General features: G+C 34.3%; 2 protein-coding genes across 2 annotated transcripts; one reads left to right on the forward strand and one right to left on the reverse strand.

The window, feature by feature from the left end:
- The first annotated feature begins 219 nt into the window (after nucleotides 1-219).
- Nucleotides 220-11765, forward strand: LOC123667846 (BTB/POZ domain-containing protein 10). Its single transcript, XM_045601682.1, has 4 exons — nucleotides 220-722; nucleotides 6187-6383; nucleotides 7582-7835; nucleotides 8813-11765. Exons 1-4 carry the CDS (start codon nucleotides 362-364, stop codon nucleotides 9141-9143), a joined length of 1143 nt encoding a protein of 380 aa, XP_045457638.1. The 5' UTR covers nucleotides 220-361; the 3' UTR covers nucleotides 9144-11765.
- A 1684-nt stretch (nucleotides 11766-13449) lies between these two features.
- On the reverse strand, nucleotides 13450-17828 carry LOC123667834. Its single transcript, XM_045601672.1, has 2 exons — nucleotides 17570-17828; nucleotides 13450-13643 (listed from the first exon to the last, which is right to left on the reverse strand). Exons 1-2 carry the CDS (start codon nucleotides 17759-17761, stop codon nucleotides 13488-13490), a joined length of 348 nt encoding a protein of 115 aa, XP_045457628.1. The 5' UTR covers nucleotides 17762-17828; the 3' UTR covers nucleotides 13450-13487.
- Between the last annotated feature and the right edge of the window lie 6798 nt (nucleotides 17829-24626).

The raw sequence follows: 24626 nt of genomic DNA on the forward strand, positions 1-24626 counted from the left end.
TACCTTCATTTCCGACAAGTATATTATAATCATTGAAATATTTGCATTATTGGTATTTTACGTAGGTCTTCAAAGTTCAAACCTACCCGTAAGAAAAGAAAAAGGAATAATTATTCTTTTAAACATATTCAATATTGTCACATAAATCGCTCACAAAAAATATTCTCTGGCAACACACAGTGTAAGCAATAAAAAAAGTAAATAAATTGCAACATTTGGATCGTATACGTCACATGAAGGTGACGTTCTAGATCAGCGTTGTCGTAACAAACAAAGTTTTCCACATCGAAATCCGGCCGTTGCTGAAGCACAGGCAGCCAGCGTCGAGCGTGATGTGAGGGCTCGTTACGAGCGAGCGTCCATGTCCGATTCGCAAGCGATAGGCCAAGGGGCCATGTTAGATACACGTAGGCATTTTTTCTACCCTGACAGCAGTAGTGACACAGAAGAGTATACGAGAGACGCGGAAGACCGTCGCAAACGTCTTTCCAAGCGTAACGGACCGAGTATAAGAAGAGTTCCATCAAATATGCCGCCGAAGAACCAAGCACCTAACGCACCGATTCCATCGACCTCAAGTCAGGAACCTCCGAAGAATGGCCAGAAAAACCAGTTGTGTGATGATAGGATTACTCTCGTAGTTGATAACACTCGGTTCGTGGTCGATCCAGCTCAGTTCACCGCTCATCCCAACACAATGCTGGGTAGAATGTTTAGTTCTGGTAAGTTCTATAAAATTCTTTTTTTTAGTCTATATTTTACCTGTAGAGATACAAGCAAACTCATTTTCCCCTTCTAATTGTAACATAGCTGAAACAAATTATCCCACCCTATGAGTTAAAGCAAAATTTTTAATGGCATTGTATTATGTATGTGTTTTCATTATTCTGTGAAGACATACATTCTCTACTTAATATCTATTAAACCTTGAAACTAAATATAAACAACTTACTGTAATCTATTGAGTAATAATACTATTTTGGATTTAGTGAAAAAATAAAACCAAATAGATATAGAAAAAAAAAAATATTGTGCAACATTTTAATATACATTTATGCACAAAATAGGAAACTTTCTCTAAAAATATTTTTCTTAGGTCATTCTATTACACAACATTTAAACAAAAATAATCTTTTATTAATTAATTTGATTTAATTTAATTTCTTTTTAAAACCATTATTATTATTTTTTTATATCACTAGTTCGGCAAACAAGCGTACAGCTCACCTGATGGTAAGAGATTACCGTAGCTTATAGACGCCTGCAACACCAGAAGCATCGCAAGCGCGTTGCCAACCCAATCCCCAATCCCCCCAGGAGCTCTGGTCACTTTACTCACCAACAGGAACATAATACTGCTAAACAGACAAAAACAGTGTTCCTATTATTTTCTTTTCCTCTTATTTTCTATCACAATAAAGCGACAATGTGGTTGGCTATTCATTTCATAATACTTTTAAGGGTTTCATTAGTACATCTTACTTTGGAAATCTTTACAGTAAATAAACTAACTTAATAACGTTATAAAAGATTTTGGCAACTTTATAAATATTTAACGTCTTACAAAATTATTATACAATTGTTATAAATGACTGATAAAACCGATGAATTATTTGCATTGAAGATAAATTTTATTTTTCTCACATATTTTCGTATATCCTCATTGTTTTGACGTCACTCAAGGGCAATAACAATTTAGTTTTTGCTGAATATTTATTAACGCGGTGAAATAATATGAGATATTTAGGTTTAACCTGAACTTAAATATTTTGTTGTTGGATTGGACGAACTACCAATTAAACAATCGCTCTGATGTTGTGGTTCATGTCTCAGAGGTGCCTAAACTCTGGCAGTTTGACAGTTTGATTCCCTGTCTCCCTACCGTGCCTTGAAGACATGTTTAGTTGTTGATCCCGGTTGTTATTATATAAACTTTCGTTACTCATAGTAGGGAATATATCCGCTAACCTCTAGTGGATAAAGCATAGTGGATTAAGCTCCGATCCTTCCGCCCACGTAATCCTGGAATGCGAGGGAGTGGCCGCACACGGGGCTACCATCCTTAAGGAAATAAAGACACTATGAGAAGCCTGTGAACGCCCCAGGAGGCTACTGTGCTTCTGGAAGGAGCTGGGCTGGCTGAATTAGCCAGCCCTTTTTTCACGCATATCTTTGTGTCTAAATGCGGAAAACCGAGCCCACAACAATACAATACAAAACTCCAATCCTTCTCCTACATGTAGAGAGAGGCCCATGCCCAGAAGTGGAATGTTACAGGCTGAATTGTTGATTTGGGGAAACGGTTACAGTAACTGACCGTATATTTAATCAACTTTCATGATATAGGAATAAGCTGTACAGTTACTTGTCATTGTGTGGATGTATGTGCTTGTGTTTTATGTTTATATATTATACTTTTGGAGGCGATTAATTCTAGGTGTTTTTTTTTCAATATAAATTCTTTTTGTTAAACCTTGCACTGTAAATCGTTACATTGATGTTGCTACACTGCTTATTATAATTACTACATATATTTTTTATTGCACGATAAAAAAAAAAACATAATTACAAGTCATTCTTACAATTTTTTTATTTACTTTAAATAAATAAATAATTTATAAGTAATAAGTAAAACATTTGACTTTATCATTGTTGAATGATTACTCAATGTTTTGTATCCTGTAAACATTGTTTTTAAAAACAGGTTTTACGTCACCCCCTCCCAACTAAATAGTATAATTTAACATATTTTGCAATTTTATCAATAAAATGTAATCAAAAACATGTGTGTTTTCGTTATATTTATTTCAATTTTAATTATTTTTCAATTAAAACAACATCAATCAAACAGGGTGAAAAATGGGTATTAAAATTAATAAACAAGTACAGTCGTTTACAACTTCAATTCGTTAATTTATTATATTTTGAAATGTGACTGTAAAATCAGAAATAAAGGATTATAAGATAAATGTATTATGTCCTTATTATTCAAAATATTATTAGTTGTCCTCACAAATAGTTTATTTTTTTACGCAGAAACTGAGCATGATTAAGCTTCATACTTCAAAAATAGCGCGAACTATGTGTTTTGCCCATAGTCACCACGCTGGGCAGGCGGGTTGGTGACCGCAGGGCTGGCTTTGTCGCACTGAAGACGCTGCTGCCCATCTTCGACCTGTGTATTTCAAAGCCAGTAGTTGGATAGCTATCCCGCCCCCGGTCGGCTTTTTAAGTTCCAAGGTGGTAGCGGAACTGTGTTATCCCTTAGTCGCCTCTTATGACACCCACGGGAAGAGAGGGGGTGGCTATATTCTTTAGTACCGTAGCCACACAGTACATTTAGTAATAAGAATTAAATTATTTCGTTTTCTGCATTCACAAAATATTTTTTCACTGTCTTAACCATTTTCTATTGAAATTGTTCAAAATTAATCAACACCCATCAATCACTGTATGTGTGTGTGTAACATTTATAATCTCAGTATGATAAAGTGGATTTCTAGTTTACTGGGTCGTTCATTGAATGTTAATGATGAATCATTTGAGAGAATTTCCTTTGAGCACGGTGACGCTCACTCACAATCGTGTCCTTTCACTTTTCGTGACTAATAATTTTGTAATTTTTAAACTTTAAATATGTACAGAACTCCTGGGGGGAATTGGGAATAGGGTCGGCAACGCGCTTGCGATACTTCTAAGTATTACAGACGTCTATAAGCTACGGTAATCGCTTACCATCAGGTGAGCCGTACGCTTGTTTGCCGACCTAGTTATGTAAAAAAAATATTAATAATTTTTAACGTCAAGTTGTTGAATTTCAAATGTTCCGACATAAGAAAATGTGTCAAATTCTCTGTACCGTTTAAGCATTTGTCATATTTAGACACTTTAGATTCCAGAAATGAAGTAATAATAATACTTCAACAAATGATTGTCTTAGGCCACATCCTGCATGCATTCATTTTGACAAAAAAATAAATAAATAATAAATTATAAAATAGAGAAGGCGTGTGAGTTTAAGTTAATCCTGAATTTTCACGAACGGAAGTTGAGGGGAAGATATAAGTTAGATGAAGCTAAAGATGTTTTACTTCAGTCGTGTGGTCTTAAGCACCCTCGTTTTTTTTTATTTAATTTTATATCAGTGTATGATAGTAATGTTAATTGGATATCTAATATTAAAGAAACATACGAAAACGAATATCTACTAATCACATCTACGAAATATTTTTGAAAAAAAAGTTTTAGGCAATATATATACATACAACCTTAAAATATTGTGATTTTATTTTGATAAATAATAATAATTACTAAAACTATTTGAGAAAAAATAATATGAATTCTTATATAATAGATTTTAATACAAAATTTGAAAGAGCTATCTTTATAATTGACGGAGTTACAGTTTCGATCCGATAAGGAGTTACGGACCCAAATTTTCCACTGTGCGCCCTTCCCCTTACGTGCAAACGCGTTTAATGGATGACCCCTTTTTTTAAGGCATAATTAGAATGTCTAATTATGTTTTGAAATGTCACGTTTATTAAAATCATAGCCGACCCATAATTACTTTGTTGGGCGTTAATTATTATTTTGTGATGGAAATATATAGTAAAGTTTTCATCTCGCTCGCATTTCTCCAACTTGACTTTTTTTTATATCACTAGGTCGGCAAACAAGCGTACGGCTCACCTGATGGTAAGAGATTACCGTAGCTTATAGACGTCTGCAACACCAGAAGCATCGCAAGCGCGTTGCCGACCCAATCCCCAATCCCCCCCCCCCCCAGAAGCTCTGGTTACCTTACTCACCAATAGGAACACAATACTGCTTGAAAATAGTATTATTTAGCTGTGGTCTTCTGTAAGTTCGAGGTACTACCTCAGTCGGGCTGCTCCAGATTTTGAGCAGGAAATTCCTGCTGTGCCCTACCTCAGTGACACATATACTATTATTTTTCACTGAATTTTTTGTTCAATAACAATAAATATAGCCTATATCGCTCCCTGAATAGTGTAGCTTTCTGTCAGTGAAAGAATTTTCATGATCAAATTAGAAGATTACCCCCTACAAACAAACAAAGTTAGAAACTTTACCTCTTTGTAATATTAGTATAGATATAAAATTTATTTTTATACCAGTTTGTTAATAGTGTATTGACATTGTAATTCCTTTGTGCGTCACTGCGTAATCTCATTAATGACTAAGATGAGTTTCTGTTTATCGTAATGTTTAATTTATTTGCACTGTATAATCATACAGTACTAGTTAATTACGATGACGTTTTTGTCTTTGTTACTAGAAAATTCATGTTTTTCTAACCGATTTTAAAGATGGTGCGTGATGTAATTATGACTACTTACTATGTTTTTTAAGGTACGTCTGAACTTCTTAAGAATCGATTTTCATATAACACTCCGGTAGAAAAAAAATATGAGTAGTAAAATCTACTGAACGAATGATCTTGTTACGTTTTTGTTAACGCCATCTATCGGAACACTATTGGGTTATATAGATGGGTATATGGCGTTTTTTGATTCGATTATTTACCATTTGATGTGGTATTAATCTTTTTCTTAGACTAGTAAGTTTTTTTTTGTGCCTATTTAGACAGTCGATCTGAAGGAGTAAACTTCAGTCGTCAGAGCTGACACACACACTTTTTTGTTTTGATTAATTTAATAGAGAAGGGTAAAAGGGCCAAGTATTATTTTTAATAGGGTAATAATCTATCTTCATTCTCGTGTCATGGTGTTAAACATTGAACTCCTCCGAAACGGCTCGACCGATTTTAATAAAATTTTGTGGGCATATCGGGTAGGTCTGGCCAACATCTATTTTTTATACCCCTAAGTTATAAGGAGGAGGGGGATTAGCGGGTTAATAACATATATGGCAAAGAAACGTTTGCGGGGTCAGCTAGTAGTAATATAATATTTTGGTCTTCTGAATTACCACAATCTTGTCTAATAATTTGAAAGTAATATCAAGTTTAACTTATCGTTAGGTGTATTTCCCTATAAAACGGCAATTCCAAGTACCTACCTAAGTAATGGGTGGGAAGTAAATGCACTTTCTATAGCTCAGAAGAGATACGTATTAGAACTATTGATGAGAAACATCGTGAATGTTGACTACATAATGCTAATGGATATTTTATAGTAATTTTAAACAAAACCCTTCCAGGTATAGAGTTCACCCACCCAAATGAGAGGGGTGAGTACGAAGTGGCGGAGGGTATATCGGCGACGGTGTTCCGCGCCATCCTGGAGTACTACCGCGGCGGTACTATCCGCTGCCCGCCCACCGTGTCCGTTCAGGAGCTGAGAGAGGCGTGTGATTACTTGCTGGTGCCTTTTGACGCTAATACTGTGAGGTGCCAGGTGAGTTACCAAAAAAAAAATTGGGTTACTATAGACCCCAAAAAAATCCTAACATAAGTTTGACGATGCGTGGGGGTAGCGAACAGAGCATTGGCTATTGCGCTTGCGGAGACGGGTCCGATCACTATCTCATTACAAATAATTGTATTATTCATTTTTGTCGTTGACAGGGCGTTTGTGCATTGTGTGTGTTTTCGGACCCCCGATGCAGGAGTTAATCCCATATATTATGCAACATATGATAGTTAAAAAAAAGAATATTATGCTAGGAACGACTATAGCGTTTTTTAAATATATAACTTGATTGGTAAACAAGCGTACGGCTCGCCTGATGGTAAGAGATTACCGTAACTTATAGACACCAACACCAGAAGCATCGCAAGCGCGTTGCCGACCCTATCCCCAATCCCCCCAGGAGCTCTGGTCACCTTGCTCACCAACAGGAACACAACCCTGCTTAAGAACAGTATTATTTTGCTGTGAACTTCTGTAAGGTCGAGGTATAGTTCGCGTCATGTAAAAAGAACGCTGGCCTGAAGCTGCGCAGAAGCGATTTATCGGTCTATTTGGTGGTATGGGGTAGGGGGCGGCCGTGTTTATCACGTGTCGCATGCTTGCCGGTGTGCTATTGGTTGGACAGTTCGACGTCGACTCAAAATATTATCGCGCACAAAAGTTTTAGATTACAAAATTCTCCATTTACTATTTATTTCAGTAAAAAACAAATATCAATTTATCATTTTAAACACATAAAAACTATTAAGATACGAATATCGAGAGTACAGATAATTAATATTTTTGAATACGACATTTCAATAACTAAAAAATTTGTTATTACTTTTGTTTAAAAAAAAAATTGTGATTTTGTAAAGTGATAATTATTATACTTATTTAGTCCGAATTATTCGCACTTGTATTTCTAGTATTTTTTAATGTACCTACCAATAATCATTATACGAAGCCGCGAATGAAAGCCTAATTAAAAAATAAAACAGTAGTACTTTTGTGCGCGAGTATACCCATGCGCAAACGCACCCCCTCCAGTTTCTTTCAGCGTTCTTTTTATATGACGCGAACTATACTACCCCAGTCGGACTGCTCCTTGTTTTGAGCAGGATATTTCCTGCTGTGCCCTACCTCAGTTAGGTCATTAGTGTTAATGTTGCACAATCTAAAACCAATTCTTCTATCATTTCAGAATCTACGTGGACTCCTCCACGAACTATCAAACGAAGGTGCCCGTCGTCAGTTCGAAAGTTTCCTAGAAAGACTCATCCTGCCTCTGATGGTGGAGTCAGCCCAGCGTGGAGACAGGGAGTGTCATGTCGTTGTACTATTAGATGATGATTCTGTGGAGTGGGATGAAGAGTACCCTCCCCAGATGGGTGATGAATACAGCCAGACGGTTCTGTCTACACCGCTGTACAGGTTCTTCAAATACATTGAGAACAGGTAAGATTTCTATTAGATAGTCTTTTATAAGAACTGGGTCATGTCTATGATGTCTTCATATGTTGTGTCAATATATCTTATGAAATGAATGTAGCGTTTTAACCGCCATTTAAGTGTTACAGTACCAAACACACATATTAATTATCTATATACATATAATAAAATGGTAGGAAAGTCAAAATTATACATTGAATATTTTTTTAAAAGAATACTTTGGGCGTGATCTACAATCGATACTGAAGCCAAAAATATAGTTTTTAGAATTTTTGTCTGTTTGTCTGTATGTATGTCCGGGATAAACTCAAAAAGTATTCCATGGATTTACTTCAAATTTGGCACGAATATTATTAAGAAGTCGGGTCAACATAAACTACATATTATTACGCTATCACCTACGGGGAACGAGCAGTGAAAGTTCTTCAACGCATTCTGTAATAATGTGTAATCTAACGACGAATATTTGAATGTTGTTGTTATTATGTTAATAACCATGCTATATAAGCTAGCTTCACACTATAAAAATCACGCAATATAAGTAACTAAGCCGATAAACATAATTAAATGAATATAAGTAGACAAGACAATTTTAAAGCAGCGCCATCTATGAGATTTTTATTTATTATTTTATTTTATACTTTATTGTACACCACAAATATATTACGTATAAGCATAAAGATAGTTACAGACAGTGAAGTACAATAGGCGGACTTATGGCTAACTAGCCATTTTTCTGTAGATATGAAATGTAAAGAAGAAACGGGTAAAGGAATGTTATTTTAAAAGGTATCGTATCATAGGTATTTTTGGTGCTATATAGCGTTCACGCAGACGACGTCGCGGCAACAGCTAGTTTTATTTATATAGTCATTATTGTACACCAAAATTGATTTACATAGCAATAGTAAACTATTCTAAGCGACCTTAGATAAAGGATTAATATTTAAAAAATGCATAAAAATTCTTTTCTTTCATTACAGAGATGTCGCAAAGCAGGTGATGAAGGAACGAGGCCTTAAGAAAATCCGCCTGGGTGTAGAAGGTTACCCAACATACAAGGAGAAAGTGCGCAAGCGTCCCGGCGGCAGAGCTGAAGTTATATACAATTACGTCCAACGCCCCTTCATCCACATGTCCTGGGAGAAAGAGGAAGCGAAAAGCAGACATGTTGACTTCCAATGTTTTAAATCCAAATCGGTGACAAACTTAGCCGAGGCCACCGCTGACCCTGTGATAGAGTTGGAACCGAACAGAGCAAGAGAGGAAGTCGAGATCCAGGATCCAGGTGAAATACAGGACGAAGAACAGTGATTAATGGTCCCGAGGGTGGTCAGGATATTAATGGCATTTTTTTGCTGGTACTCGATATGAAGGTTTTAGTACCAAGAAGTGAAGTGTTAAGTGATTAACGGAATATCATATTATGGAGTGTATCAATTTTATCGGTGATGAGTTAAAAGTGATGATCTAAGATGGTGTAATATCGTGTTTGGTTTGTAGTGTAACAAACAGCTATGAAAATACAGCAATTTAAATAATTGAGTTGAGATTTAGTAAATTAAATGGGTGAAATTAAAAACCCTGGTTTTGTACATGTTATGATATATGGCGCCGCCATATTTGATTCGCAATGACGTCATAAAGCTATACCTAGCATCTATAATAAAAAGGCCGTTAAACAACGCTTTTTTGTATTTAGAAAATTATATTATTATTTGTTAAATACTACAGTTAAACTACACATGCAAGTAATAATTGTCCTAAAAACTTAACATAGAAAAAATTAGTGAATGATATTTTTTCCACTTAAAATGCGTTCATTTTAAGTATATAGGAGTTTTTTAAGGGAGTATTATAGATCAAACATATAATGAAAAAAAATTAAATTACATTTGTTTGTAACTTGCTAAAATTACATTGGCAAGACATGAGTTTATTACAATCGGTTAAAAATTTTTTGGAAAATTTTATTATAGTCTTCAGTATATATTGTACACAGTTAACATAAAGGCGACATAAAAACATGGTGTCTATCGAAATTGGGTTTTAGATGATAAAAATAAATGTTAAGGCTGTTAGCTTGCATTGATGTTACTTGTACGGACTATGGAGAAATGGCAATCAAAAATATATGTAAATTAGTTAAGAATTTGCACATTTGTATACTAGAATTTATTTAAGCAAATTTTAATTCGGTTTCAAAAGAATTTGTATAAAAATATAATTAATATCAATATACTTGAGGCTTTCTAAAATTTTTTTGATTGTATCGTCAATCTGTGCTATGTATCTTGAAATGGGGGTAAAGTTATATTGTTTTATTTATTATAATCCTTAAAAAAATGTGTTAACGTTAATATCATTTGACCCTTTTGAGACATATATATTAAACATACATACTAGTAAATATATTAATAAACTAAATGCTTTTAATCAGGTTTAATTTGGTTCACATCAATACCAATTAGGGCTTTAGAAAAACGTAAACAGAATTCTGTGGTTCCACAAAATTTTTGTCATCTATATAAATAAAAATAAATGTATATACTCTCATAATTTATGAACAACTGCATTGAATAATTCTTTGTTAAATAAAAGGAATAAATTGCAGTACTAAGTTCGCCGAGCTATCAAGTTTTCCAATGTAAAAGACATCTTTGTCCCATAATTTAATAAAATAGTCTAAAAGAAGGTTTTATCACCTAACGAAAAATTGTCTAGAAAGGGTTAACTTGGGAATTATATTTGTAAATGATTTTATTTCATATATATTTTGGGGTATAAACCCTTTTTTAAATACTTTATTTGATTCAATCTTAAACTCGATAAAAAACCGATGTTATACTACGCTTTAGATAGATGTGACTATGAAAATATACATTATTATTTTTATATTTAACGGTTATATAATAACGCATACTTGTTACAGTTTATGGCAATTAGATGGGCTTCTTGAGTTTTTGACAACGCCATCTAGTGACAAAATACTAACCTTGAAATGCGAAGCATACTTTCTAAATAATACAAATAGATTTAAAAAGACGAAACAAATAGTCTTACCTAGTGATGACGATTTGTGACACATTTATTTACATATCTTCATTTTATAGGTAGTAATAAAAATTAAACGTGGACAAAAAACTGAAGCAAGCGTTTAAGGGTTAAGTTAAACTATTTTTATGATAAATTTTTATTTGATTTTGTTTTATAAAGCATCGCAAATAATTACGATGTATTCGGACCAATATATAGATTAGTCAAAACGATTTTTTTACTATGACTTATTTTTTAAAATATTTTTTTGTCACTACGGTTTTTCAATGATTGTAATGCCATTAGCAATAGTCAGTATGCGAACATTATTTAAAATTATGCTCTACTACTAGCTAGGCATGAATTTTTAGAAGTTGTCAAATATTGCCATAGGAATATACACCATACTGGCATGGGCTGGTTTCACTGTTGTTAATAAAGTTTATCCAGCACATAAGTTACTGATATAATTTATCAGCAGGAAGTAATACAGGCTTTTATTACTTTTATCCATCACATATAATATGTGACGGATAAAAATGGAATTTGATTATAAAAAAAGAAAAGTTATCATAGACTTTGTCTGTTATATCCGTAAGATAGCTTTATTAGCAACCAGTCAAACAGGCCTACGAAGTCCTTAAAATAAAGAACTGTAAATTACTGTATAACTAAATACATAATTCTCCTATTTACATTAAATAGAGGTAAATATGGATGAGACCCAAGAAAATGTTCTGGCAACTTTTAAAAATCCAAAATGGCTTTCTATTCAGCTGATGCAGAATAACTGTTATGATATTGTAATTATCATAGTTGGTTTTCCTTATCTGCTAGATAGTCGATACCTAATTAATATACTCCAATGGTGTTCTTTTTTATTATATTGATGATTAATTATATGATGTTTCATTTATAAAATCCCTATACTTTAATTCTAAATAAATCATATAATTCGAGGACACATTGGCGAAGCGGTCATAGATGATTCGGGTCTGGGCGTTTGTGCTTGTGTACTGTGTGTGTTTCCGGATGTGTGACTCGAAATGTGGGCATCTATAATGACAGTTAATATATAATGACAGACAATAATGACAGTATAATGACATTATGACAGTCTATAAAGACAGTATAAGACAGTATGTGTTATAAATTATATTTTTAAATATACACATCATTGTCATGATGGAGCTTTGACTTATGGGCAAATATTGGGTTAAAATGAAAAAAGATTTTATGTAATTAGAATGACATGGAAAATTACAGCTATAAAAATAAGTATATAAGTAGCCTTCAGTAGGATATAATTATATATTATATTGCGCTGGCGGTTGCGGGTTTGATCTCCGCACCTGACAAACATTTGTATTGGCCATACAGGTGTTTGCCGTGGTCTGGGTGTTTGTGCAGTCCTTGTGGGTCTTCCCACCGTGCCTCGTAGCCTGTAATATCCCACTACTAGGCATAGGCCTCTTTCCCCATGTAGGAGAAGGATCAGAGCTTAATCTACCACGCTGCTCCAATGCGGGTTGGCGGATATATACCCTACTATGAGTAACGATCGCTTTCAGGTGTACATGATAACAACCGGGACCGACGGCTTAACGTGCTCTCCGAGGTACAATCCATGGCTGTAACCGTTGCGCCAACGCGGCGTCAAAAAATAAAAACTGTAGTCATTAATTCAATGTTTGCCTCCATTTTTATGTAATTTTTTTAATTTACTATTTTACTTTTTTGTTAGAGTGAAATAAATAAATAATTCATATATTTATTACTAGCCGACCCGTGACCACGTCGTTGGGCGATAATTATTTATGTGATGCAAAATATATAGTAAAGTTTTCATCTCGCTCGTATTTTTCCGACTTTATTTACATATACTATTATATTTCACTGAATTTTTTGTTCAATAACAATAAAATATAGCCTATATCACTCCTGAATAGCGTATCTTTCTGATAGTGAAAGAATCTTCATGATCGGATCAGTATTTGCGAAGATTACCCCCTACATACAAACAAAGTTAGAAACTTTATCTCTTTAGAATATTAGTATAGATTAAAAAATAGCGCGAAAATTATTTCTATCATCAAAAACATACATATCTAATTTATATATTAGCTATATTTTTGTGATAGATGGTATCTATTTTTGTAAAACCTTATCAAGAAATTATTTATAAATGTGTCAAATGATATTATACTGTGGTCGATTGACCTACTTGACTCCGAATTCTATTAATTTCCATATTATTTCATGTATAAGATAATAAATCATATATTTACTGAATGCTATAAGACAGATAATAGACACGTTCAATTTGAAGATTGTTTAAAACCAGTACGAAATAACTAATTTTGAAATTATTTCGTTGTACCTACATAATGCGAACAACATTTTGATTTAATTTCTTCACAAATCGTTTTCAAGCATACAGTAATAATAAATTATCCGTAAAATATAACGTTTTTATCTATTTTTAATATTAGTTTTTAATTTAACGCACTTAGGAAACAGTTTCACTTGTGAGTATTTGAAACTACTCACAAATTTACGTAAAAAAAAAAAAACAAAAAAATGGTAATTGTTTAACATAATTTTATTAAAATAATTATTTATTTATAAAAAGTCTGGAAGAACATAGATTCCAACATCATAATCGAGACCTAAGCCTCTTTCGCTTTTAAGCCTCAGGTTCACAAATGAAGACCCAACTCCGCCTGCTGTAACGTTGATGGACGCCTTGCTATGCAACATATCTAAGGCTTGGATACCCTGAAACCAAAATATACCTTCTTAATTGATTTTTCGTTTTTTTTATACGATTATGAAGTCATGTTGACAAGATGATATTGGACATTTGAAACAGCGTTTATACTTTCACATCTTAGCTACTAGATAGATAGATACTCTTTATTGTACACAACAACAATCAACACAATAACATATTACAAATAAAAAAAATAAAAATAAAACAGTGTACAAAGGCGGTCTTATCGCTAGAGTAGCGATCTCTTCCAGACAACCTTTGGGCATATAGGACACAGCGTAGTGAAAAAGCGGTAGGGAAGTGTATACAGAGAAGTGACAATTAGTGTCACCTAGAACAATATCAACTATCGAGTACAAATTCACATACATATACAGTACAATACATACATAGATACATACATACAAACATATATATATATATATATATATATATATATATATATATATATATATATATATATATATACACATATATATATATACACAGACATACATACACATATATATACATACGCATAAAAATACTATACCTACATATAAACGAAATACATATAATATGAATAATAGCATAAAATACAAAATACAAGTGAAGCGATACTCCTACAATATGTTAAGCAGTGATAAAAACAATTATGACGTACTAAGTGACAAATAGTGCGCCTTGAGGTATTTTTTAAAGCAAGACAGGGATTGGGCTTGTTTTATAGGAAGAGGTAGAGCGTTCCAAAGTTGAACAGCTTTAACTGAAAAGGAATTGGAGTAAAAAGAAGTAGTGTGAGCTGGGGTTTCGAGCATCAAAGTAGACTCAGATCTAAGGGTGCGTTCGTGCGTATTACAAAGATACTTGAAACGCTCCTTAAGGTACAGAGGTGTATCAGAATGAAAAAGTATACAATATAGTAGCGAGAGTATGTGAGTATTCCTGCGAAAGCGAATCGGAAGCCACTTGAGACAACTGCGAAATTCGGAAACGTGGTCATATTTGCGAAGACCAAATATGAACCGTATGCAAAGATTTTGAAGGCGCTCAAGCTTATTTAATTGCTCCTCTTTAAGATCAGGATAGCAAGTGTCAGCATAGTCAAGAATTGGTAGAAGGAGTGACTGTGCTAATGTAATTTTGGTAGGCAAAGGGAGGAAATATTGCAGTCGTCGTAGTGATCCGATAGCTGCAAATAGTTTACGGCTCATCTCACTCAGCTGAGGTGCCCAAGAAAGATGTCTATCTATATGATAATTCCAAAGTTTTTGACTGTGTCGCTGTAACTGATTACGGCGTTGTTATAAACGACTGGTGGTATAAGTGACCAATCTATTCGACACACAAGCTTAGGACTACCAATAATAATGACTTGACATTTTGAGGGATTTATGTTTAATCCGTAGGAGTTACTCCATCTATATATGTTCTTCAAGTCATTATTTAAATTGCTTATTGATGTAGGTAAATCTGTCAACTTAGCGTGAGAATAAATTTGAAGATCATCGGCATACAAGTGGTAGAGAGAAGATATGCGGAGAGTTATTGAATTTATGAAGATAGAAAATAAGAGCGGAGACAACACGCCACCTTGCGGAACGCCAGCATTAACGTTGGACCAGTCTGAATATGAATCCTGGACACGAACGCGCTGCCGACGACCAAACAAGTAACTATGAAACCAATCAATTGCTGATGGAGATATGTTAAGTGAGCACAAAACAGCCAGCAGTAAATCAAAATCCACCGCGTTAAACGCATTGCTAAAGTCCAGCAAGGTCAACACGGTGAGATTCTGACCGTCCATTGCCCGCCTAATGTCGTCAGTGATTTTCACAAGGGCCGTTGCCGTACTATGACCTTTACGGAAACCGGACTGATAAGGATTTAGGAGATCATTGGAAGAAAGAAATAAAGTTAGCTGTTGATGGACAAGACGCTCTAAAACTTTGGACAGGAAAGGGAGAATGGCTATCGGGCGAAGATCTGAAAACGTAGAGGAATTAGGTTTTTTAGGTAGGGGAATGATTTGAGCGTCTTTCTAGCTAGTAGGGAATGTATTGGAACTTAGGGATTCGTTGAAAATATGGGTTATGACAGGAAGGACTGAGTCTATTATAGGAATGATCATATTACGGCTGATGTTATCGAAGCCCACTGCATTAGAACTAACAGCTAATATGCTCTTCTTAACATCACATTCAGACATTTGTGTGAAGGTAAAAGTTGACGAAGAGTCAGGAGTTTCAATGGCAGAGAGATGACTAAGGGTATCGGCTTTAGTCGCACTGTCTATAGTGACAGAAGAAGTAAAATGTTTATTGAGATTATTGAGATCAAAGGAATTTGAAGGCACGTATTGTTTGACTTTGCTAACTCCAAGTGTTTTTAGAAATTTCCAGATTTTTCCAGGTCCTATTTAGTCAAGAACAAACATTTTTTGAAAGACGGTTTGGTTCGGGGATAACTCCGTCGTTTATGAACCGATTTTGATAATTCTTTTTTTGTTGGAAAAGAGATATGCCCAGTTTGGTAATATGATAAGGAAACCAGGATCTGATGATAGGATCCCAGAGAAATCGAGGGAAATTCTCGAAATCTCGCATAGCTTTTTACTGGGAGTACCGATTTTAACGATTTTTAATTTAATCGAAAGCCGATGTTTATCATGTAGTCACATTTAAATTTCATCGATATCTGATTACAACTTTTGGAGTAATCTTTGATAATGCGTATTTACTTGACTATGTTTTCGTCTACCTATGTTGTATTACTTGTCGATATAATTGAAGTCGGTTTTTCTTTGTTTGCCTGCAAACACAATTATTTGCACTTTTCTGTTCGTTTTAATATAAATAATTGAGTCTTATTTTGCATGATTTTCCTGCAAGGAACAATTATTAAGGAGAAAGATCTTTCGAGAAGTCAAATAACTTGTTTGCTCATTACATAGGTACGCTTGTGTCAAACCATGATTGAGGAGAAGAACCAAAGCAACCGACATTGCTGAAGTGACAATGGGCGGGGTGCATAGTTTGTCCGAACGACGTTGGGGTCCCAAGGTATTAGAATGGCGGCCATGCACCGGTAAGAGCAGCGTTGGAAGACCCCCCACTAAGTGGACAGATGACATCAAACGAGTCGCTGGAAGCCGCTGGATGCAAGCGGCGCTAGATCGTGAAAGGTGGTGCGGGACAGCAGTTAACTTTCGTCGGTTGAAATGATGATGATGATGATAATGTGCTTATGTAATTGAGATCTGCCTAGGCACTATATCAGCTATATGATATGTTTCTCTTGAGCATACCCGCACAGGAAGTTATCTATCCCATGATTCAGGGCAATTTATAAAAAGCCAGTTATCGAGAAACATACATATATATCGGAACTGGGGGCGTTGTCGCACGACTCATATTAATGACCTTTTAATAAAAAAACCTATTACGTAAAACAACATTAGTATTAAGTAAATCAAACCAAATTTCCTCGCGATATATATATTTATCGTATCTGGTTTCAAGAAATATCGGAACTCTTTATGTGGGCTCTAAAGCTGAGCAACATTTTTTTTAACAGACGACTGGTAAAGAAAATCAAGAATTATATTATAAATTATTTTTAACGATATTTTTAGATGATATAAAGCTATACAGTTCATCAAGGTATAATAATAGAAATACCAAGCTAGCCAGGCAGGCCAGCAACTTCGGGAGCATTGCCAGCACATCACCAATCCTAATCTTACATTTCCCAGGTGCTCTGTCTTCCTTACCTACGACCACGGTATCTAACGACAGGAACGGCACTGCTTGAAGGCAATATTATTTATCTATGGTCTGTAAGGGTGACGTACTTTCCGAGTCTGATGGCTTCAAGTTGAGGTGGATATTTATGGTGTGTCCTACATTAATGAAGATTTTATATAAATGAGCAGAGAGAAAGAACTTACTTGAATAATCTTATTCCGAGGATCGGTATAAAAGTAATATTTCACTCTCTTGATGAATGGTATAGCATTGTATTTGACTTGTTCGTGTTTTGCTAGTTCCACTCTGTTCGCCACGTTGCCAACAACGAGATGGTCGCCACAAACGTAGCATAATAACAGGCAAAATATAGAAATAGTTAGAATAACCCGCATGTTGGTACCGTTTCACTGTGTATCTCGTTTGGTAATGAAAGGTTAGATGATATCACAGGGCAATGTGGTAAAAGAGTGACCATGATTATTGATAAAATTTGTTCAATGTTTTTAAAATATTAAGGGACTATTATTTTAAGAAATATCCCTTTTATTTGGATTTAATGTTTACTATTATATTAGAAGGCGAATTTATACTTTTAAAGTCTTAAATGTTAAATATACCTACTTATTTAAGAATCATCTAAAATTAGTATAAAAGTGAATTTCAATTTTTTTTTAGATTTTACATTTTTATATTCGCTTTAGCCTGTAATATCCCACTAATGGGCATAGGCCTCTTTCCCCATGTAGTAGAAGGATCAGAGCTCCACCACTGCTCCAATGCGGGTTGGCGGATATATTCCCTACTATGAGTAACGATCGCTATCAGGTGTACATGATAACAACTAGGACCGACGGCTTAACGTGCTCTACGAGGCACGGTACGGAGACTTACAAGGACTGCACAAGCACCCAGACAACTGTAAACATTTGTATGGCCAATACAAATGTTTGTCGTGTGCGGGGATCGAACCCACAACCGCCACTGCAACAGGTACAATACATGGCTATAACCGTTGCGTCAACGCGGCGTCAATAAATTATATATATATATATATATATATATATATATTAATATAGCTGTGCTTACAAGAAAGGTAAAGCTGTCGTAAGTGTATAATTATGTTTCCAAAGACATTTGGAAACATGCAGGTGCCAAAAAAAGCCAAATCGTAATTGAACAGCCAGGCTGCTTTAGAATAATCGGAGCATACGAAAAATTTACAGGTATATTCATATATTTTCATTAAAAACCAAAAGGTAACTTGAAGTAAGTACGTATAATATAATTTTTTTTTTATTAAATCATGCAAGTCGTTTCCGAGATATATAAATAAAAGTACTCACCCTACAGTTAAGTCCGTATCAAGTAAACAATCAATACGAGGAAAATGTCTTGACATAGATATTGTGCTTAAAATCAAAATAAAATAACACATGATGATTAATATAACCAAATTTACATATTATATTAACGTAAGGCCTGTTTCATTTGTTTCTGATAAGTCTCAGATTAGATTATTCTCTGTTCTTTTATTTCACAATTAAATTCCATTTTTGTCTTTATCTGTCAGATAATTCTAATCGCAAGCTGTAAAATTAAATGTTCTAGTTTATCAGTTGAGAGAGGTACAAGTAAAACAAACTCTTTTTAACCGACTCCAAAAAAGGAGGAGGTTCTCAATTCGATTGTTTTTTTTTTAAATATTTATGTATGTAACTCAGAACTTTTGGTCTATCATTTTTTTTTTAATCGAAAGGTGATGCGTGCCATGTGGTCCCAATAAAATTTAATTGCGATCTAATAAGTATTTTTTACTCGTCTTTTTCACGTTGAGTTAGTAATGCGGATTATTTTGACTAGCCCGTTGGCGCAGTTTGTAGTCCCGTATGTAGCCCTGCTTTCTGTTCCGCGTGTTGCGGGTTCGTTTCCCGCCTGAATTTGGGTGTAATATTTATAATTATATATGTATTCATCGCGATGTATGTATGATGTATCACATGAGTTCGCGCCATTTTTGGCACAAGCTTGTGGTGGCCTATGTCCAGCAGTGGACTGCGATAGGCTGAAATGATGATGATGATGATGATATATGTATTATTTCTATGTATATTTATCAAAAAAAAAATTAGCTATAACAGTCGGCTGTTACCTATAACACAAGCATTAAGTTGCTTACCATAGGAACAGACGACCGTGTATGTATGTTATAAGATATTTATTTATTTACTTGACTATTTTTTCGTCGATTTACGTCGTATTATATTGCATAACTTTTTACTGGGCTTATCGATTTTGATTATTGTTGTTTTAATGATTTAATCGAATGCTGAGTACTATCATGTGGTCCTATTCAAAATTAGGTCGAGATCCGATGAGTATTTTTTGAATAATCTTTGATAATGCGTATTTACTTGACTATTTTTTCGTCTACTTACGTTGTACTACTTGTAGATGTAATTGAAGGCAGTTTTTTTTTCGTTTGAGAGAGAACACAATTACTTATCTCCTGTTTGTAGTTTCTGAATGTCGGTCAACAACTTACGTGTAATACACGTGTTCTCCGTTTTAAACATCATCATTACAGCCCATACAGTCCACTGCTGGACATAGGCCTCCACAAGTTTACGCCAAAAATATCGTGAACTCATGTGTTTTGCCCATAGTCACCACGCTGGGCAGGCGGGTTGGTGACCGCAGTACTGATTTTGTCGCACCGAAGATGCTGCTGCCCGTCTTCGGCCTGTGTAGGTCGAAAACGGGCAGCAGCGGCCGTATCCTGGTAAATAGGTCTTTAGTCTTCACTAATACATATCTGACAACTGTCTGAATAAATCTCAAATATTGGAATATTACCTTAAAATTTATTTTATTCAAGTAACTTTACTTGTTGTACCTTGTGTAACCGACTTCAAAAAAAGGAGGAGGTTACTCAATTCGACCGTATATATATATATATATATATATATATATATATATATATATATATATATATATATATATTTTAATGTATGTTCGGAGATAACTTCTTGGTTTATGAACCGATTTTGATAATTCTTTTTTCGTTGGAAAGGAGCTATTCATAGTTTGGTACCATGATAATATATAATCGTAATAGTAAATTTAATCATGTTTTCATTAAGTACTATAAAGCACTACTATTTAATAAAGGTCTGGAGTCGATCTGATGATGGAGAAGAAAGATAGTCGAGGGAACTCTTCAACAATTTATAGCAATTACCTTCTTTTTGAACTTAATTCGTTTCTATTGATGAGAACTTTGCACCTGTATGAGTTATAAGTGCAATTACAGTCTGATGATGGAGACAAAAGTTAGTCGAGGGAACTCTTTAACGATTTATAGCAATTACCTGCTGTTTGAACTTAATTCGTTTCTATTGATGAGAACTTTGCATATATATGAGTTATAAGTGCCATTTCAGTCTGATAATGGAGACGAAAGATAGTCGAGGGTACTCTTCAACGACTTATAGCAATTATCTGCTGTTTGAACTTAATTCGTTTCTATTGATGAGAACTTTGCACCAATATGAGTTACAAGTGCCATTAAAGTCTGATGATGGAGACGAAAGATAGTCGAGGGAACTTTTCAACGATTTATAGCAATTACCTGCTGTGTGATCATCTGTGTCGCAGGACAAGGTTTGATGATGGAACCCATAAACACTCGAGGGAATTTCTCAACAATTTACAGCAGTTACCTTTTGCTGTTTGACGACCGCTTTGATATAATGGTGCATGTGCCGTGTCGGCAGCGCGTAAACGCCGACGGTCGCGGGTTCTATTCCCGCTAAAAAAGACTTTTTTTTTATGTCAATAGGTCGGCAAACAAGCGTACGGCTCACCTGATGGTAAGCGATTACCGTAGCTTATAGACACCTGCAACACCAGAAGCATCGCAAGCGCGTTGCCGACCCAATCCCCAATCCCCCCAGGAGCTCTGGTCATCTTACTCACCAACAGGAACACAATACTGCTTGAAAACAGTATTATTTAGCTGTGATCTAAAGTATTTGGAATCCCTGTTTCAAACACACAATAGTTTACAGTAACTTACCATCAAGCATCGTTTTTAATTTGGATCTATCTGGAACTTTCAGCAGGGTTGATACTTCTCCGTGTTAAACATTTTTAAATAAAAATATGAAAAAAAATAATATATTAATGTGAGTAGTTATTTGTTATTAATATTACTACTTTATGCAAAAATATGAAGTATCAGGAAAGCAGAAATAAAAAACGAATCTCTATGATCCTAATATTATCACTAATCATGAAAGTATTCATATTTATTACTAGCGTCCCGTCCCGGCTTCGCACAGGTGCAATGCTGATACTAAATATACTACAGAATGTCTTTATTTATAGTGTGAAGCTAGCTTATGACATGGTTATTAACATAATAACAACAACATTCAAATATGCGTCGTTAGATTACGCGTTGTTACAGAATGCGTTGAAGAAATAAAGGTTCACTGCTCGTTCCCCGTAGGTGCTAGCGTGATAATATGTAGCCTATATGTTGACCCGACTTCTTAATAATATTCGTGCCAAATTTGAAGTAAATCTATGCAGTACTTTTTGAGTTTATCCCGGACATACATACAGACAAACAGACAAAAATTCTAAAAATCATATTTTTGGCTTCATTGACTATAGATCACACCCCAAGTATTCTTTTAAAAAATATTCAATGTACAGTTTTGACTTTCCTACCATTTTATTATATGTATAGATACCAATATAGTATAAAACAAGCTTCGCACCATCCCTACGGAAAAATCAAAGAAATCTCACGAAACCTCGTAAAACTGGACAAATGCAGACCAAATACTCATAGCCTCTCATAACTCTGTATAAGAATTTGGCCTGCATTTGTCCGTGTTTTATGAGGTATTATGAGACTTTTCCATAGTGATAGCCTATGGATGTTGCATGCTCTACCCCTGACCCTCCCCAGGAACTTTGACTACCTTCCTTACCGCAGAACCACAACACTAGTTGCAAGCAGTGTTATTTAAATGTAATCATTTTTCTGTTGAAGTGCTATCTTAATCGAGCTGTTTTTATATTCAAACAAGATATATCTACTGTGTCCTACCTCATTATAAATAAAAATTTGTATCAAATAAATTAGTTATAAAACAATATCTAAATAAGAGTCTATTAAGATACCATTAGTTAATATTTGATTGCCCTATTTAATGACTACATAATTATGTAGGTACATAGATCGTTAGTTTAAAAATTATGTGGTTTCTAAATAGCTTTCAATTATTTTATTAAATGTCATTTGTTACATTCTCATAGTTGGTTTATTTTTAAATATGTATATAAGACTTTAGTTAGCTACTTAAAATTGGAATCGGAAAATTATACAATGTGTTGCTCTGAAAAAACAAAGATTTTATTATACAATTTTTCTTTATACATTATGATACAAAAATAAATTATAAAAACCCTTAAACTACCTGAAAAAACCAAGAAACGACATTTAAAGTTATTTAATATTTACCAATTCCTATACATAAAATTAAAATTAAATATTTCTTTTATATGTGACTATTATGGAGTGTCAAAAATGTCTTTTTAAAAATATACATATTACTACTGCTATAAAAAAGGTACTATAAAACTACTATAAAAGGTACTATACAAATACATAAACTCAAAGGAATATATGGTGAGATGAGGGAAAGTGGTGTCCCAAAAGAAACCGACACCCAGCTAGTCAACGAAGAAGAAGTTAGCAACGTGAATATGCTAGCCAATGAATTATAACTTCTTACGTGCGTATAAGTACACATACACCCTTTCTTATTGAATAAAAATTGTATCGTAAAATGTATTCTTCTGGCCTGTTTCACTAGTTATGGATGAAAGTTATCTTGCAAATAAGTTACGATTAAACTTTAACACCAGGAGGTAGAATACGCCATTAGGACCGGTTCCACATCAATTAATATGGTACAAGTTTTAGATACATATTTACGAAGAGAAATATCTCATAAAATAGTGGAATTTGATGGTGAATAATTGTGTTTGCTCGCAAACGAAAAAAAAACCGACTTCAATTACATCGACGAGTAATACAACGTAGATCGACGGCAAAATAGTCAAGTAACTACGCGTTATCAAAGATTACTCAAAAAGTAGTTATAAGATCTTAATAAAATTTATATGCGACCACATGACAAACATCAGCTTTCGATTAAATTAAAAATTATTAAAATCGGTACACCCAGTAAAAAGTTATAGCGGATTTTCAAGAGTTTCCCTCGATTTCTCTGGGATCCCATCATCAGATCCTGGTTTCCTTATCATGGTATCAAACTACAGATATCCCCTTTCCAACAAAAAAAGAATTATCAAAATCGGTACATCCAGTAGAAAGTTATTGCGGATTTTCGAGAGTTTCCCTCGATTTCTCTGGGATCCCATCATCAGATCCTAGTTTCGTTATCATGGTACCAAACTAGGGATATCCTCTTTCCAACAAAAAAAGAATTATCAAAATCGGTACATCCAGTAGAAAGTTATGCGGTATAATACAACGTAGGTCGACGAAAAAAGCGTCAAGTAAAAACGCATTATTAGATATAACTCGAAAAGTAGTTGTTAGATCTCAAATAAATTTAAATGGGACCAATTGGCACACAAAACCTTTCGATTAAAACAAAATTTGTCGAAATCGGTCCACACGGGCAAAAGTTCTGATGTAACATAAATTATAAAAAAAAAAAAAAAAATACAGTCGAATTGAGAACCTCCTCCTTTTTTGGAAGTCGGTTAAAAAGAATAATATACCAAAAATTATCTGTTGGATATCGTCATCCGTTGAATAGCAACATCCGTTGACTGGTGAAACAGGCCCAAATTGTGTAAACTCTTATTAATGTATCTTTGTATTTGTATGTAAGTATTTAATCAAGATACATGTATTTTATTTTGTTTTATTATTAATATTGAATAGGTTAAATATCAATTCTCACTGCCATGGGTAGAGCGGTAGATCTCTTATAGAGAGCTAAGTTCGCCCTTGCTAACTTTCTTTGTAAATATGATTTTTACTTGTTTCTTTTTTTAAGTGCAATTAATAATATATAATTAATCTATCAAGCTGTTATAACTTTTAGGTGTCCCTACGCAGTGACGTAGCAAGCTTAACTCGCGCCCAGGGAACAATACCTCTTAGCCCGCCCCCCCCATTCGAAAACCATATAATAATATGTTCAGCAT

The sequence above is a fragment of the Melitaea cinxia genome, chromosome 29 (assembly GCF_905220565.1).
Source record: "Melitaea cinxia chromosome 29, ilMelCinx1.1, whole genome shotgun sequence".
In the NCBI taxonomy this organism is placed as follows: Eukaryota; Metazoa; Arthropoda; class Insecta; order Lepidoptera; family Nymphalidae; genus Melitaea; species Melitaea cinxia.